Source organism: Rhagoletis pomonella, unplaced genomic scaffold, assembly GCF_013731165.1.
Source record: "Rhagoletis pomonella isolate Grant_MI unplaced genomic scaffold, Rhpom_1.0 Rhpom_scaffold_01661, whole genome shotgun sequence".
Lineage (NCBI taxonomy): Eukaryota > Metazoa > Arthropoda > Insecta > Diptera > Tephritidae > Rhagoletis > Rhagoletis pomonella.
The window spans coordinates 16,223-33,532 of NW_023460215.1; the positions used below are offsets into that span (position 1 = coordinate 16,223).

The 17,310-nt window shown below is 38.7% G+C and overlaps 1 protein-coding gene across 1 annotated transcript; it reads right to left on the reverse strand.

Annotated features, from left to right (window-relative positions):
- Positions 1–749: 749 nt before the first annotated feature.
- LOC118752572 (cell death protein Grim-like) lies at positions 750–1,451 on the reverse strand. The gene has a single exon (XM_036487472.1). The coding sequence runs from the start codon at positions 1,449–1,451 to the stop codon at positions 750–752; it is 702 nt and encodes a 233-aa protein (XP_036343365.1).
- Between the last annotated feature and the right edge of the window lie 15,859 nt (positions 1,452–17,310).

Below are 17,310 nucleotides of genomic sequence, written 5' to 3' on the forward strand. Positions count from 1 at the left end.
TAATAATCTGTACTGAAACTAAAGATTAGAAAAAAAGGATAAAAATATTTGAACTTCTGTTACTTGCTGGCATCATATTTAACTGACCTTTACAACCCGAAACCGTTACACTGTTGCTTTCGCTCATTTCACTTTTTTTGTTCAAAAATATTTTTTGTTTTTTCTTTTCAATAAAAATCCTTCTAAAGCAAACATTTTCAAATGCTCCCTCGCTATTTTAGTTACTTCGAGTTACTCACAATTTGCTTATCATTTAATTAATATTAGTTTAGTATTTTAAAAGTTTTAATATTAGGTATTAAAAAATGTCGAAAATAAATTTTCAAAAACTGGTCTCCATTAAAAGGCAACTGGCTTTACTTTACAACAAAAACTGGCTTGATTTAAAAAAAAAAAATAAAGAAAAATTGCATGTATGTATGTCACAAAAATTTGATTCTACTAGAGTAGTAGCAACTTTTTATAGCAAATATTTTTTGAGATGCAAATTTTTTAGAAATTGTATTTTTTTATAGCATAAAACTTTTCTTACCAAAAATTACTGCAAATAACTTAAACTGTATATGAGTATGTAAAGTATGCGTCACTTTCCATGGAATCACAATGCGCTTTGATTGAGCTTAATGATGGTCTTTTACAAGATTTTTTTTTGCCTCCCTTTCAACTCAGCGGAGGAGCTTCGATGCGTTGTTGCTGTACGTAACTAGCAAGGCTATGCCGACAATATTCAGAATAGTTACTCACTCGTCTTAATTTCTTTTCGCCGGCGGCTTGTGCGTTCCAGGCTCCAGATTTCTACTAAACACCGCTGCCGCCGCCGCGGGTGTCTCTTCACTAATCGCCGGCCGTTCCACACCTGCGGCAGTCGCATTTTGTTGCAGCGTTTGTGTGGACGCATTTTGTGGCACCGCCGTTGAAGCAGCTTGAGATGGCTGTTGCTGCTGCTGCACTTGCGCCTCTTGTTGCTGCTGCTGTTGCACAGGCGCCGCTTGCGCACCCACTTGCACTGTGGTGGCTCCCAGCGATCCGGTGCTGCTGATTTCTAATGATATTTGTATTACCGCCGGATGGCGTTCGGATTGATGGCAAAAGCGCAATGCATGGCAGAATATTTGCGTCAACAGCTCCCAACAACCAGCGTCCGAATTGGCGGCTGTGGCGCTATAGGCACTCAACGGTATGGTGATGTTGGCGCGAAAGTTGTTATTGCTGTTGCTGCTGTTATGAAGGTGATGACTGGTGTTGTGCCCACTGCTTGAATTGTGCGCAGCTTGCGGATGTTGTTGAGCCGTCGGTGATGCGCTCGTGTTAGTGTTGCCACCAACGCTTCCGCCTCCACCGCCGCCGCCGCCGCCGCCAACGGCTCCGCTGCTCCCGTTGTTGTGGTTGCTATGAGCGCTGCTGGCCGCTAGCAGCTTGGTTTGATCGGGTATGAAGTAAGCGATGGCCATGTTGCAGTTGAAGGGATTTCTGTTTTCACTTTATTTAATTATATTTTAATTTTGTTTATCTTTATGGATTTTTATTTTGGCTCCAAAAGACGGAATTTTATATAGTGTATTTATTTATATTTTGCACATCCACGCGCTCAGCAGTTAAATTTTTTGCAGCATTAGAATTTTTTGTAAAAAGAATATTTAAGTTAAAAATTTTTCCACTTGTTTTCTAAAGTTTCTTGTAAGTGTGAGTGAAAACCTCATACATATATTTTTCCCAAATGTATTTTTTATTCAGAAATCATATTCGTCGATTTGAATATATCTGTTTTTTATAATATTTTAAAGTTTTTTAAGCCGATATACATACATTTATACCTTGTGTTTGTTTTGTTGTTTTCCAAGTTTTTTTATATATTTTATTTCACTAAAGTTCCCAAATTTTTCATATTTTTTTAACTCAGTTTCTTTTTGTAATAAATTTTTTTTATTATTTATAAGTCTCTAGTTTCTCCTCTTTTTGTGACTTTTACTAAGGCGCTCAAAAATATTTATTTATGCATTTTCCACACAATGTCATAAATTTACATTATAAAATATCTCAATATTTTTGGAGTTCAATGTTTTTAAAATTTGTATAAAAGTTTTCCAAAAATTCTTATTTTTTCTTTTAAATTCGCCAGGCGCAATTGCCATCCAGTCTTTTTCTTTTAAAATTATTTTCTTCAAAAATTCCCAATTTTCAACGCCTTCAATATTTTCGCGCCAAAACACTTAGAAATTTTTCACAGTCACGTGACTTTATTTACGCAAGTTCAAGTGAATTTTTTGCTTTCGCTTTGAGTACCACTAGACGAATTTTAGTTCCTGCCGCGGCACAAGGTTGTGTGCTAACGTCGCAATAGCTTTGCATAGACTGACTGCATTATCCTTGCAGCAGTGACTTTTATAAAAGTTGTCATTCGTCGTTTTCACGGCATGCCAAGGCAGCAGCCAGCAGTCAGCAGTCACAACAGAACGCAGCACAATACAATACCAAATGCATGCATCGAAAGAAGCGTAGTGTAAGCTAACAGCAAGCAGGAAGGCAAGCAAGCGCGCAACAGTAGTTAACCAGCCAGCCAGTTAGTCAGTCAGTGAGGCAGTCATTTAAGTCCGAGCGCAGAGCATACAAAAGTCACCCTCTACGGCAATTGTGTGGAAAAGAGGTGGTGCAAACACCATAAACCACCAAACCACACGAAGGCACACACACACACACGTAAGCACACTAATGCATGCTAATATCACTGTAATGCACTACAACTAAACCACCACCTCAACCACGAAGTAGTACTCCTTTGGCAGGAAACCTGAAAACGCGCTTTAGCACCTCTACGCTCCATTCTCATAGTGAAAGCATATTGTATTAGCTAGAGAGCGCGCTGCAAGTAATCGTTATAGTGAGAGCGTGCAGAGAAGTTTGCAGAGCATAGCCCGTTTTTAATTTTTGAGTGCCTACTTTTCAGCGTTGAAGCGCTCTCCTCGAGTTGCTCAATATTTGGCAGGCGAAAACCTACCCCACTTGGCTTTTTCACTAGCTGTGCTTGTGCGAGTCTTGCTTTGGGTTTGGCTTAGGTTTCGAAGTTCGAATTTCGAATTATTCCCCTTTTCTCAATTCAACGAAAATAGAGCATCGCTCTTAGAAATATTGCATACCAAAAAAAAATCGAAATTCGAAAGCATGCTAGGGAATGAGGGAGATAGCTCGGTAGGTAGAATGGTATGCACGGATTGTAATGCTTATTCATATGTAAGAGACTTGAATGAGCGCTAACCAGTGCTCAGTTATTACAAGCTTAATACTAACAAAATTTGAAGCTTCTTAATGCTCCGGCGGAATCAATATTTGATACTTTTTTCTTTTGTCTTTTCACTCTTACTCAATGAGATAATAGCAGTGAATTGATAAGGCGTCAGTCCTTCATGGAACCTATTTAGGTCCCGGCGGGGTGCTAAAAAACACTTGGCAATTTAGAAGAATTATGTACAACCAGATCCTGGGGCAGATCGAAAGAAACACTACGCACTTAGTAGTAAATATTTAATAGATGGGGGATTCAACGCCAATTCAGACACTGTTTGGGGTTTGTATTTGTAAGTGCCTTAATCGCTGCCTAGCGATGCTTGTCCCGGTTCTTTTTGAGGATAATACCATTTTACACGCCGCTAGTATCTATACACTTCAGTTTGAGTGGTCGAATGCTAATCTGTCACAAGACCCCTACTTAGTTCTGAACTCACCATACTGCGGGCGAATAGTTGGCGTATGAATTAAACCTGGGTCTGTCATGTCTGAGATAGTGTGCGCTCGGGTATATGTTTTTAAAAGACTCTGCTATGTCGACGAATGCTGCTAAGTAGTAGTAGTAGTAGTAATGAAGAGATCTGTAGCTCGTTTCTGTAACAATTCTCTACCAAAGCGAATTGAGATATGAATTCGCCGCCTTGTTCTCTACTGCTAATGACTATTAGAGAATGACGTATATTCTCTACCAGTAGAGAAATAATCGGTAGAGAAGAGTTACAGAAACTGGCTACTGGACAGTCTAATTTGGGATTCCAAAATTATCTCCCGGGTTACAAATAGATAGAATGAAAGGTGCAAATGTGGGGGGGGGGGCACCTGTAAGATTACTGCTGAGTCTCTTGATGTTTACGGTATTTAAGCCCTCGTGAAGGGATATATTTGGTTCCTATTACTTTCAGGCGAGTTGTGGGTAAACTTTGCCTATTTTGGCAATCTTACTTATCCTACTTCTTTGGTAACTTTGCCAATCTTACTTCTTTGGTATTTAGTTTCATTATTTGACAGCCTTTTGCATGCGATTTTTCCAACTTAAATTTAAACATGTACTTATTATGACGCTACTTACTGCCGGCTACTTCTTGCCGGCATCGTCGTTCGCCTTCAACTTGAACGGAAAATTTCCAACGTGGCTGGAAATTTACTTGCGCAAGCTCCTGGCTATGATATCACGAGTATTGGTAACCTTGAAAAACAAATATCTACACACTTCAAAAGCACACATGAGACTATCGCAGCTGCACCCGCTAAAGCGACCTTGAAAATCTGCAAAGAGTGTTACATTAGTTCCCTTTTAATGACTTCACACTCCTAACGCCACGCATATCTAAAGAACATGCAGCTCACGCTGTCCAATTGTTGCAACATAGCTATTTTTCTTTTCTTCCCTACAACCAGATTTCAAACACATTGCTTGTTGCAAGCTTGCAGAAAATTCCATTGCTTGTTGCCAAGTGCTCGCCATACTACAAGGTCGCTAATACATACTTACTAAGTACAGCACCAACTGCGATTACAAGTGTGACAGTTGGCGGAAGCGGAAATGTAATGGAATGCAATTGCAAGCTCTTAGTGTCAAAATGTCGCTCCCTTCTGCGAAAGCAAAGCGATATGCTTGTCGAGCAGAATAATGGAGCTGTTGGCAAGCCAGCTTATGGATATGTGGGTGGAGATCTGAGAAGAGTAGAGCGGCGAGAAGAGACCTTTCTTCTTAGCACTGGGTGTGCTTTAGCAGTGTCGATTAGCGCTCAAGGTTAGTTAGTGATTAAATTGCTATACGCGTATATAAAGGATTTGTTTTTTTTTTTACATGCTAACATTTTGCTCCCGCTTTTGATTGCGTCCTTGATAATGAAATTGTGAAGGTCTTCAAAGTGAGAAATTGCTAGAAAAACTGGGGTAAAAATGTGCTGTGAGCAATGGAAAAGTTTTAGCTAACCAACAATAGAAGGGAGCACATTTGTGAGCGTAAAAAACATGCGCTTGCAGTTGAAAGTCAAGGTTAGAGATTTACATTTAAATTAATGAACAAGAAGCTGTCACAAAAAATGTGGTTGAGGGATAAAAATGTGAAAATCGATAGTTGGAAAATGTTTAAAGCGAAAGTAGTTGTAGTGGTAGTTGAAATTTAAGATTTTTATGTGTCTTACATGGAGTATAGTCGTTGTTCTGGGTATGCAGTTACAGCTTCACGGCTACATTCTATCCCGATACGTGCATCCTTGGTCGCGCATTCTGACCAACGTGAGCAATCCATGTGCGAGATGCGGTAACCAGTCGGAGTGGAGCCTTGCGCCACTACAGATAGAGATGGAGCTTCGGTGGGGCCACTCCGAATTATTCGGTTTAAGGGCTCACTGAAGTCTGCAGCGTCTGTTCACCAGTAGATGTAGTTGCAAGCGGACGTTTGTCTTGAGGTAAGCGGTTCGCTATATAAATGTATAATCGCTTGAAAAACCAACCCCTCCCAGCAATGGAATGTGCGATGAGTTTAGGATCCGCCACGTAAAAACCCTTCCATTGTTTCCATTGTAATGTAAGAACAAAGCCTTGGATGACGAACACGGCAAACAATGAAAAGCATAAATCTGGAATGTACGGACCCAGGTGCCTCTGTCCGGCTGGTTGATGTCCTCGTAAGGACAAAAGTTTTGGATTTGTGAAGCAAGAGAGACTCCGTTGTTGCGCACTGCCGCTCGCACCGGTGGACGAGGTTTTTCAACATCTCGTTCATTTGCGCCCACGCCCTGATGGAGAAGAAGGACTAATCATCCAAGAATATCTTTTATGAGCGCTTGGATAGCACAAGCGAGTGCTGCCTCCGTGTTGGTTTTGGAAATTTCAATGCTAGGATGGGTAGATAATTAGAACCACCGTCGGAAACTGCAGCCTACCGACTGAGGCTGATCCACTTCGCCGGAGGCAGAAACATGAAAATATGTAGTACTAGGTTCCAGCATCAAAAGATCCATCAAGATACATAGCTGTCTCAAGATCGAGAAACGAGAAACCAAATCTATCATATTGTGATAGACGGAGGACACGCTTCCAGTGTTTTAGACGTACGTACACTCCTAGAGTCAAACATCACGTCGGACCATCTTCTTGTGGCAGCCAGGATACACTTCCGCTTCCGTGCAGCAAAAAATGTGCGCGCACAAATGCAAGAAAAGCTCAACGTCGAAAAGCTGCAATCACAATAGACTGCCAATGTATTCTCTACTCGACTCTCACACCTGCACATTCGCCGCTCATTAACTACCGCCGCCGCCGAAGAATTAGTCGGATTTTAGCGAGCCCGAAAAAACAACTGCTACGATGAACGTGAAGAAGCTGCAGAGAAAAATATAACTTGTTTCGGGTTGAGTTAAATATTGGCAGATGACGCTTTAGACTACTGAAGATTGATCTGAATCATATTCTTCCTCTATGCTTTTCTCTTGCCCCATCAGCAATGTCAGACATAAATATCTACGAAGAGTTTCGTTATCAAAAGGCCATCAGTCCTGGCATAAGTCTGGTATACCTTAAGAGCCTTTTTTCCTAAGATAAGAACGCAGCCCCTACCTTTTAGAGAGAGGTTCCTTAGACTTTGTATTTAGCAACCTCAGCGCTTGCCAATTTCACGACGTTAACGATCTTCTAGCCGTGCGTGGGAACGCTCCACTTTGGACCCGATGCATTACGCACTTAAAGATCCAGACATGCTCGTCCACTGGAGTGCGCATATATTTGGTCGATGAGAGAACCTTTGGGATTTTCGAGAGAATAATTCTACGCGAGGAGATTAAACATGAACTGTGCGAACTTTTGACATACTTTTGACAGTCATACAAACAAGCAACTGCAATGTCAGACTTTACATGCCATACTGGTGGAAAAGATCCTTCGACTTGATGAACATGACTGGACCATGAAAGCAAAGGCATATACAAACAAAGTAAAAAGGAGCTGAAGCATAGATGTCGAGAAAAGTACCATTGACTCAAGACGTAACATGGGAGCCAAAGAAGTAAAAAAGGAAGAAGAAATTAGTGTTTAATATGAGGAAAGATTTAAATACCTGAGTATTTTTGAAGATCGAAACTGAAAACGTGAATGTGTTTCATAGGGATTTTTTTAATTTCCATACCTTTCACAATCTTATCTGCCAACGTTGTGTAATTAATTACAGCAGCAAACACTTGGCATGCGCCACTTCTTCCACTCAAGTGCATAGGGATTCGTTATACCCATAACACTACCTCCCACACAGTTGACAACAGTCGGGCGTGTACATGTATGCACGTATGTACCTAAGCATATCCCACATGCAAACATTCTTCGTTTAACTCACATGTTGAATAAGTAGTTCGAGCATAAGACAAGTGAAAAACTTTCACACATGAAAAATTATGACGAAGAAACAAAAGCGACTGGCAACTAGCGAGCGCCAGCGACCATTGAAAGGGGTAAGCGTTCAAGCGCATAAAATAAATTGAAATTTTAAAGTATGAAATTAATTTTTTGACAGCGTACGAGTAAGCATAAAGCGTAGCTAAAAAACTTCTCATGCGCATTGCATGCACACACATGCAAATGCCTTTAGTTTTACTTTCATATATATAAGGACATGAGCTGTTATTTTTTGGTATTTAAGTCATCAAGCACTTGCTCGAAGAATTTGCCTTTGGCGTTGACACTTGCCAGGACGCTTTGTTGCTCCTCTAATGGCTAAGTGCGAACCATTTAGTTAAATGCAAATGTCACTTTTTATCTTACGCTTTTTCGACGTAAGGATGCGAACTAGGGTAGCTGGTGTGGGGATATTAGAAAGAAAGTGGCGGAAGTGCAAGCAATAGTCATTTGTCAATTTGTCAAAATTACCAAAGGATGTCATGTGCATACGTGCAAAGTATGTATGTATCACGCACTTGTTGGCTTCTGGAGGATGCATGAAGTACGAATCAACGCATATATGTAAAAGATCCTTTTTGAGAAGATGTAGGAAGTACTATTGTTTTTACTTCGTTTGCAGTAAAGAAAGTCTGAAACGAGTATGTTGTTATGCGCAATTTAAACTTAACTAACTTTAACTCTAAACTCCAACTCTAACTCTTAAGTAACTCTAAAGGTACATACACATGTAAATATGGGACATTCTTTTTGGACGGGAGACCATTCATTTGGTCCTAAAAAATCGCGCGATAGAGCAAATTAATGCTTAAGGCCAAAATTAATCAGCGTTAGTCCGCTATTGGTTTCTTCGTAGAGAAAGCTTAAATTTCCGATGGTCTCCCTGGCATCCAAATCGCATATTTTGGATAACAGTTAGTCGAGAAGAGACGGCTATTTCTCCATTAAGGTTCCGAACATTACAGGTGCATACCCTCAAATCATAGTCTTTCAAGCGTTTGCCATCGGCGGCATCAGAAGAAGAGGCACCTCATCCGAAGCTTTATAAATCTTCTAATTCGAAGTTTGTTTTACTCGACGAGTTCCAAACCTCGCGCAAATCCAAAAGCTGTCGATGTTTTCGAGTATGCATTTAAATGTGTAGCGGCCGCTTGTTCCAAGATGAACATCCGCTTGCGGCCGCATCGCATGATGAAAATACGCTGCAGACTTCAGTGGACCCTTAAACCGAATACGTCAGTGTGGACTTATGTAGATACTAGTTACAACATCTCGCATATGGGTCGATCTCATTGCACACCCATGAATAGGAATCGAGTATAGTCGAGCAACTGTAATTGCTTAGTCTAACAAGCCGTTTCCTTCCTTAGTTTCTTCCTTCCTTTTTACTATGATTTTCACCATTTGCTTTTTCAGTTCAGGCCCGGCTGCTTACTACAAACAGCTATTTCATTTACCATCCTTTTCGACTTTCCTACCAGTAAAGGATCTATGTAAGTCATGTAGTATGCAAAAGGACAAACACACACACACATGTCCGAGGGAAAGAGGCTACGACTTGTCGTAAGAGTTTCCTCTCAAGTAAACTACCTATACATTAGCACTTGTTAGCAAGGCTATTTGCAGCACAAATACATTTGTATGCACATTAGGGTGCCTCACAAGAAAAAATCGGTTTTCCACCGGAATTTTAAAGCTCATTATATTTAAGAGTTCCCCTAAATATTTCGATGAATCATTAAGATTTATGTGAGCTGGACTAATTTGAAAATACCTCCAAAAGTCGTATTAATTTGTTTCTGATGATAAAATTTTTTAACACTTTTATGCAGACCATTTGAGCTTAAACTTGTATATCATCGGAAAGGAATTAAAAAAATATATATTTTTCTAAATAAATTTTATTAGTACAAAAAATCAATTTTTCCAGGTATTTTCAGCTCGGTCCCTCTCTTCTTAATATTTTTCCGAAATATTTTGACGAAAGTCTCAAAAATTTATAAATTCCGATGGAAAAACAGTAGATACCATTTTTTTATGTATGGAAAGTGATTCACCCTAATGTACATGTATTTTAAAATCCTGGCCAGACTGCCAAGTTGGCAAAATTTATGCGTTTGATTTTGACTTATTTGCATATGAGCCAACAGCCGTCAAACAAATCGTGGTGCTATGAAATGGAAATATATGTGCATATGTATATATGCATGTATTAGGAATGTTAATCCCGAGACTGTGGCATTTTTTAGGATCCTAAAATACCAGGATTCTTGGCAAATAATTGCGGAATTTTCGGAAATTTTAATTAGCACTGGTGGCAATAATCGAAACTCCTTTTCTTGGCCAGTATTGGCTATACTTCGTTTTTGTTTTATTTTATAACTAATATTTTTTGTTAATGTGTAGCTCATTATACACATAATACCGTGTGATAGTAAATTTTACAAGCAAAAATCAATATATTCATGGGCCAAACATAGTAAAATTGCGTTTTTAGTTTTTAACTCTGACGTCAGTAACTCAAAAATTATTTAAAAAATTCATTGAAATGTACTTAGAGAAGAAGTATGGATATAAAATTAAAGAGGAAATTCTCTAGAATTTAAGCATATTCAATTTGTTGGTGCATAGGGACTGGTAAGTATTGAAAATGTCCTTTTAAAATTTTATTGTTGAAATATCGCAATATTTTTTTTAAATTATATGTCAAGGATTTATATAAACCCGATAACATCCTCGAATTTCGTCCTAAATTTATCAGCTTAAAACATTACCTATTCGTCATTGTGAATCCAGAAAATTTTAATTTTTTTTAATTCTAAAAAAATTTTATCTTTCAATTGGTACCCATATTTTTATTCTACTTTGCATGGAGTTTTTTAAATAATTTTTAGAATTAATCATATCTTTGAAATAACAAAGTCCTTTAAAATGAATCCTGATGTAGAGAGAAAAAATTAAAGTGCCACTTTAAATAAAAAAGTAGGTTTCAAACCTATTTATTTATTAGTTATTTTATGGTAGGAGAGCTTCTCAAACAATATAGAAGCAATTTTTTCGATTTAATTTGTTGAAAAGTAATTGTGATAATGGCATCCCGGAAATCACGGGATCCTAAAAAGCGAAAAAATAACATCCCTAGTATATATGTATGCATGAATTTAAATTTGAAAATGGGGGTGTTAGGTATTATCTCATTTCAGTAAGGCGCGTATGTGCGCTCGAAGGGTTCTCGCTTTGTAAAAACGGCTATTAAAATCTTGTGCTGCGCTACTCGACATTTAGTTAGACATTTAGTCAACTTGGCGGCTGGTGTTTAATTACAGAGCGCAACAACAGCAATAATACTATATAAGAAATTGGAAACTCGGCTATAAATAAGGCAATAAACACATTTAGGTATGTGTGTGTGTGTGTGTGTGTGTGTGTGTGGTGGGGGTCAAGCGTCACGCAATAATATATCTAGATACTGTCATAGCATATGTATGTAAATGTGTATGTATGTTTCTCCAATAAAATAGTAACTGTCTGTCACCTTCTTCGGTGCGTCACATTTACGCTTCGTTTAATTTAGAGAGCGTTACAGACCCAGTGGCGTTCCTTGACGAGCTCTAACACATTGGCAGGATACTACATATGTACATATGTCTGGTGGGTGTATGTGTACTCGACTTCCAATCGTTTGTTATAATAACATCAGAAAATTTTATTTTTATGTTTTATGTTTTACTTTAATTTCATTTTTAAGGACTTGGCGCTTACTATGCACGCCTCGTTCTATATCTCCCCTTCTTTTCCCCCGGACGCTTAGTTCAACAATTTACTCACTTAGCTTACGATTTTATGAGGTAATAAAAATTAAAAGAAAATTTTCCAAAATATAAAAACCAAACACGTAAAAACGTAAGCAATGCGCATAAAATTATAAGCATGCACACGCATACATGCATACATACATACATATGTGTGTTGATGGCATTTCTTTTGGGAGGAACTCAATTAGTGAGATAAGCGTGTAGGAAGCGCGACGTCGTGCCGGAACTAACTGTGGTGAATAGTGGCATAGCTACATATACATACATATCTGCAGCATTAAAGAGTGTCGTAGAAGTGGAATTTTTGTCTGCTTACCGATTCTTTCCGCCTCCGCATATGAAATCGCGTGTTAATTTCCTTAAAATAAACAAAGCATTCACTGTTTGAGCGCCTTGGTGACTCTCCGCTCCTTAGGCATTGGCAAGACAAGCGGAAAGTAGTCGTTAATTTTTTCTTTTGGGCAAGCGTGCTCATAAATTTTCGCTTAGTTACGGCATATAAAATTAAGAAAATGAACTTAGCACTTGAGTTTGGAGTCTTTGTGTTGTCACTTGAGAATGCTTTGGAAAATTTGTGTAGAAAATTTATGTGACAATTTTTAATTTCACTTCACAAAAAAGGAGTAAAACGTATAGGTAGCTGTGGCTGCTGCCTTCAGCGGCATACTTGGGCCATACGTAGAAGACCCATTGTGTTAACACAGTTGGGCACCGACCAATCACCGTCCATATTTAACCACTTCATGCCACTGATGAATCCCATCAAGCATCTTGCGTCGGTATTTGAAACCTCCCTAAGGTCGGCCAGGTACGATGAAACCAGATTCCTCGTCCTGCTTCTGCGCAGTGCACCACATTTACACAGGAGATGTAGGACCGCTTCCTCCTCTTCGTAGTCCTTACTGCTTCTGCACGAGCCTTTCTGCATGCCTCCATTTTAGACAGTGCCCGGTTAGAGCCCCACAACATTGGATATATCCTCTCTCCCAAGGAAGTAGTTATATACTTCGTGACCACATCCGTTCCCCCTTGGGTCACGTCTTCTTGGCAACTCTACAAGTCGTACTTTGACTCCATCCTTCTTCAACTTGTTTGTATACAAATTCACTAAGCAGCAGCTTGCAAGTGGCAAAGGGCATACCAGGAAGAATCTGATTGGTCGTGGTTTGCCTTGCAAGTTTATCTTTCATGCAGTTTCCTTCTATGTTCCAATGACCAGGGACCCAAGTGAGGTGAAGTCTGGTTTGCTTGCCAATCTCCTCTAGAGATAGGCGGCAGTCCAGCACAATCTTTGAGTAAAACGTTAAAGAGCTCAGAGCTTAAATTGCACGCTGGCTATCACTAAAAAGCAAGACGTTTTATTCCCATCATTTCGGTTCCAAGAATCTCAGCAGCATCTGTGATAGCTGAAATTGAAGCTGCAGTAGTATGGTAACTTAAAAGAACTTACCGTCGAGTCTCGAGCCATCTGTATAGATGTCAATACTATAGGTTGGAGTGTTGATATCTTTTTGCCACCCCTCCCTGCCTGGGTTTCTTGTCGACACTTTATTAATAGGGGTACTTTTTTTACTTCCCTCGCTATTGTTTTCACAATAGTTTTTTCATTGAACTACTTCAATGTTTTCAATATTTTCACAGTAGCTCGACAACAAATAAATAATTCCCGGATATAGGCTGTTACAAATGCTCTGTCTGGCTTTATTGAATAACGTGTGTGCCCTAAGCTACTTGATCAGAAAGTTCTGCTGTGCAAGACCTGTTTAAAAATCGTGGAGCATAAGTATGTCTCGAATAACTAACTCATAGAGTTTCTGGAAGCTTCAAGCTCTAATAAGTTCTTAAGAAAATCTATTATCCAACCTTTCTTTTAAGGCACAGTTCGGTTCTCCCGATGGGCGCATTTCGTTAAGAAATAAACTAAAATTGATCTGAAAAGGAATGGTCACCTAGAACCGCGGTTTACATAGGGAACGAATTGAACTAAACTTCACTTTGGCTCTGCCCGGATTAACCCTCAAGTAGGCAGAACCGCCTCCAGACGGTCATTAACTAAACACCTTTTTAGTGCACCTATAATAATTTTTTTCTATATTCGTAAGGCACGATCTTTAGACAAAAATCGTACCCTTACGGCGAAGTAAATTTTAATCCGTTATGTCAATCCGTTTTATTTTAATCGGCAGTTGAATTAAAGATTTTGAAAACACGGTTAAAATTAATTATTTCTTGCTATTTAGTAATTTCGTAATTAAAGACATTTTTTCATTTGAAAAACTTTTTGATATAAAAAAATTCGGTGGACTTCGTTGTTAAAAGCACCGTATTTTAATATAAGTTTTATAATTATGTCACCATTCGAAATGGAGAAAATTGCTTTCGAACACAGACCGTCTACAGACCGGCTGGCCGACATATAAAACCCCAGTTTTGCATTTTTGACCGTCTGCAGACGGCATTGCCGGTTCGTAGGTCAACATTGTGTAAGAGAAAGCTGAAAATATGTGTGAGTATATCGGCGAGCCCGCCTCCAGACGGTCTTGGGTTTTCTCCCCTGTAGGAAAAAGTTACTGTCACAGATCGAATTGGACATCAGTTTTGGACTTCTCGTGCTAAAATCACCCATTCCTGAATTTTTCAACTCATAAAAAAATTGGCCTACTAGAGGGTTAAGCAAAGGTTTCCCTAAGAAATTCGCCATAGGCGACAACCCGTAGACGGAGATTAGGTGGAACTCTTCGTATACAACGTTTTCAAACTTAAAATTAGCAGCAAAATGGATTTAACTAAAATTTTGGGAGACAGTACTAGGTATAAGTGTTCGACAATAGACAGCTAACCTCTTTGAACTTAAGACTTCCCTACGCAACCACTTCTTGGATATAGATCTGTTTTTATGCTGCTATTTTTAATGACCAATTGGATGGGGCTTGCAGTTCTCAAAAGCTAAGGTAACTCCAGAGTCGATGTACAAAAGTCGAACTTTGGAGCTTGGCGTACCAAAAGAAATGAAGATAGGCTGCTTGCTGACAAAGAGGCTGGCGACAAGAACATCATAGATGTTGAAGGCGACGTTGAGTAATAGAGACCGTTGATAGCGATAACTGGCGATGATCGGTATGTGTGGGTTTCAGCAATGGCACCAATGTTGGCTCCATAGGTATTTCCCCACTGCTAATATAGGCGCCGGAATGGATGGCTGCTTGTTGTGGATACGACCGCTCGCTTTAGGCAAAAGAGCTGCACGAGTAATGAATCGCCTGAAAAATGTGGCGATAACTCCTCATCTTGGGGTACTGCAAAAAGTAAGGCGTCTGCGTAAGCGGCCATAATTCCGATAACTAAGCTATAGAGAAATTATTATTTTTCCATAGATCAGCTTTGAGTTTAGGGCTAGCAAGGAAACTTCCGAGGATCGACTAGCATCGCCAATTAATGGCTGTCGGCTTCGAAACTTACTATAAAACCTGGGTTTCAATTTTAATTTAACGAAGAAGCAAATAGGAGTTGAAATAAATAGTTCATCTAGCAATTCTTTTACCTGGCCTGCAGCACACCGGCCGAGCATTTTGCAGAATTTGTTATAGGAAGAAGAAGATATATATTTACGATTAAGCTCCAGTTGAAGGGTAGAGTTAGAGCAGATACATTAGGTATCAACATCAGCCTTGGGCTTACAGATTTTTGTATGTTTTTTTTAAGAATAGGTTGCTGCTAACAAAGGTACAGCCTACAGGCTCTGTACTGCTGCGATACCGTGTGAAGATAACAATATTTCTTTCTTTATATTCGTGGCGATAAATTAATCTTTGAGTTTTTTCTGCCCCGTTTCTGAATATCCAAAAATATATTTTTATAAGGACGCTTAAATTTTGCTAGCAACACGGACCTAGAAGCCACTTCGCAAGGCTGTGCATACTCGAGGTCCTTTCACCTGTGCTTAAGCACATATAATTTTCAAAATGTCTTGGTAAGCTATGATCAAAAATCTCGGAATACAAATATGCAAGGTCTTTCTGTCCGATGGTGAACCAAAGGAAGCCGCAGAATAGCCCCAGCCTGATAAAATCCATACGGTCAGGTAGGTTCACGTACTTATATACATATATACATATGCCTACCGTAGTCAAGTGTTTAAACCACAAGAAGAGACCAGTCAGCAAGAGTGCAGCTTGCGTAATTCCCGTATACTCATTGAGAATCGGTACCTTTTTGGAGCGTCTGAGATTGAGGACCACATGAATTTAGCTTTTTGATGTCTGTCACCCAGTGCTAATCTGAGGTGCACCTTGTTCAATAGTAGCAATAGTAATAGTAAATTCACTTAGGTCAATCACCTTAGGTGGTAATGTTTTCTAATTACTTGCATTTATAACTGGACATTTGTGAAAATTTTGGTTTTATTTCGTTAAGTGTAGCATTTCATTACATAAATATTTGAAAATGTCATTTCATGCTTCCTTCTCCTTTTCAATCTATTCATATTTAGTTTGTTTCTCATATTGAGCTGTCATCTTCCATTAAACGCCTTGTTTATGTTGCCACCATAAAAGTTTTTGACACTTTCACATGCGATTGCGATCAAAATAATGAAATTTTCATTTTGGGTTTTTGCAAAATTTTTGCTTTCCATTGTTCATTCAATAGCTTTTGTTGATTTAAATACTCGTACATATAAAATAACTGTACAAATACTGCTACTAGTATGAATGCATTTCTTAACTAGCTATGAGTACAACTCGCCACAGTCCTTGCCACAATTGCATACAACTCTTGTTTTTGGCATATTGCGTGTATGGGCAACTAATTTACATATAAATGTATGATGTGTACTTTGAAGAAGTTTTAATTAAATTTTCATTCATTTCGAGTAACCAATTTTGAAATGTTATGGTTATGTCTAGTGTGTGGTTTTCATGGAAAAGTTCTTGCAGCAACTTTGAGATTTTAGTAAGGCACATACATATTCGCTGCTTGGAATGACAGAGTGTTAATATTTACAAAAAGTTTAAAATTTTTAATACCATTTAATTACTTAAACAATTTTTTTTTTTAACTCCAATACGAAAAATTTCTACGAAGAGCCTTAAAAAAAGACTACGATAACTCTAACGCTTCAGCTATTTAATTATTTTGCGCCCATTCCATAGATCAATTTTAAGTACTTATTGTATGATATCTACATATGACTGCAAGTAAGTACATGTACATGCATATATGTATATGCAATTATTATTACAAAATTAAATGCTTTCAACGCAAAAACTCATTACAATTTTATTGTTTTGCCTTTAGTGCGACCGCAATTAAAATCGAGCATTAAAATTATCCATTTGGGAAATCCGTCCATGTTCATGTCTGTCTTCTAATAACATATGAAAACGGGATTCGATTAAATTAACAAGAAAACAATGCAATACATCAAATTTTATGACTTCAAGAAATATTTGTAATATTTTAAAATACGCTAATGTGCGTGTCACGACAATTAAATCTAGTGTATACCCTGTAGGGTATTGTTAACGATTTAATTGTATGAGTTGGTATGCTTTCACCAGTGATGAAGTTTGAGTAGTCATCGGGAAGGCTAAGTCCTCAACCGTCAACAAGGGACAGCAGAACTTAATTACTTGAGCGCTTAACACTCTAGTAATACCTGAAAAATCGGAGACATACCTAACATGGGAGACCTGCCAACATGGAGCATATCTCTAATAGTTACTCCCAGTAGGGCTGACAGTTGGGACCTTGATTCCTTCGTCATTAAAAAAATATCAGAGTTTAGAAGTACATCAGCCTGGCTTCCGCAAAGTGCATA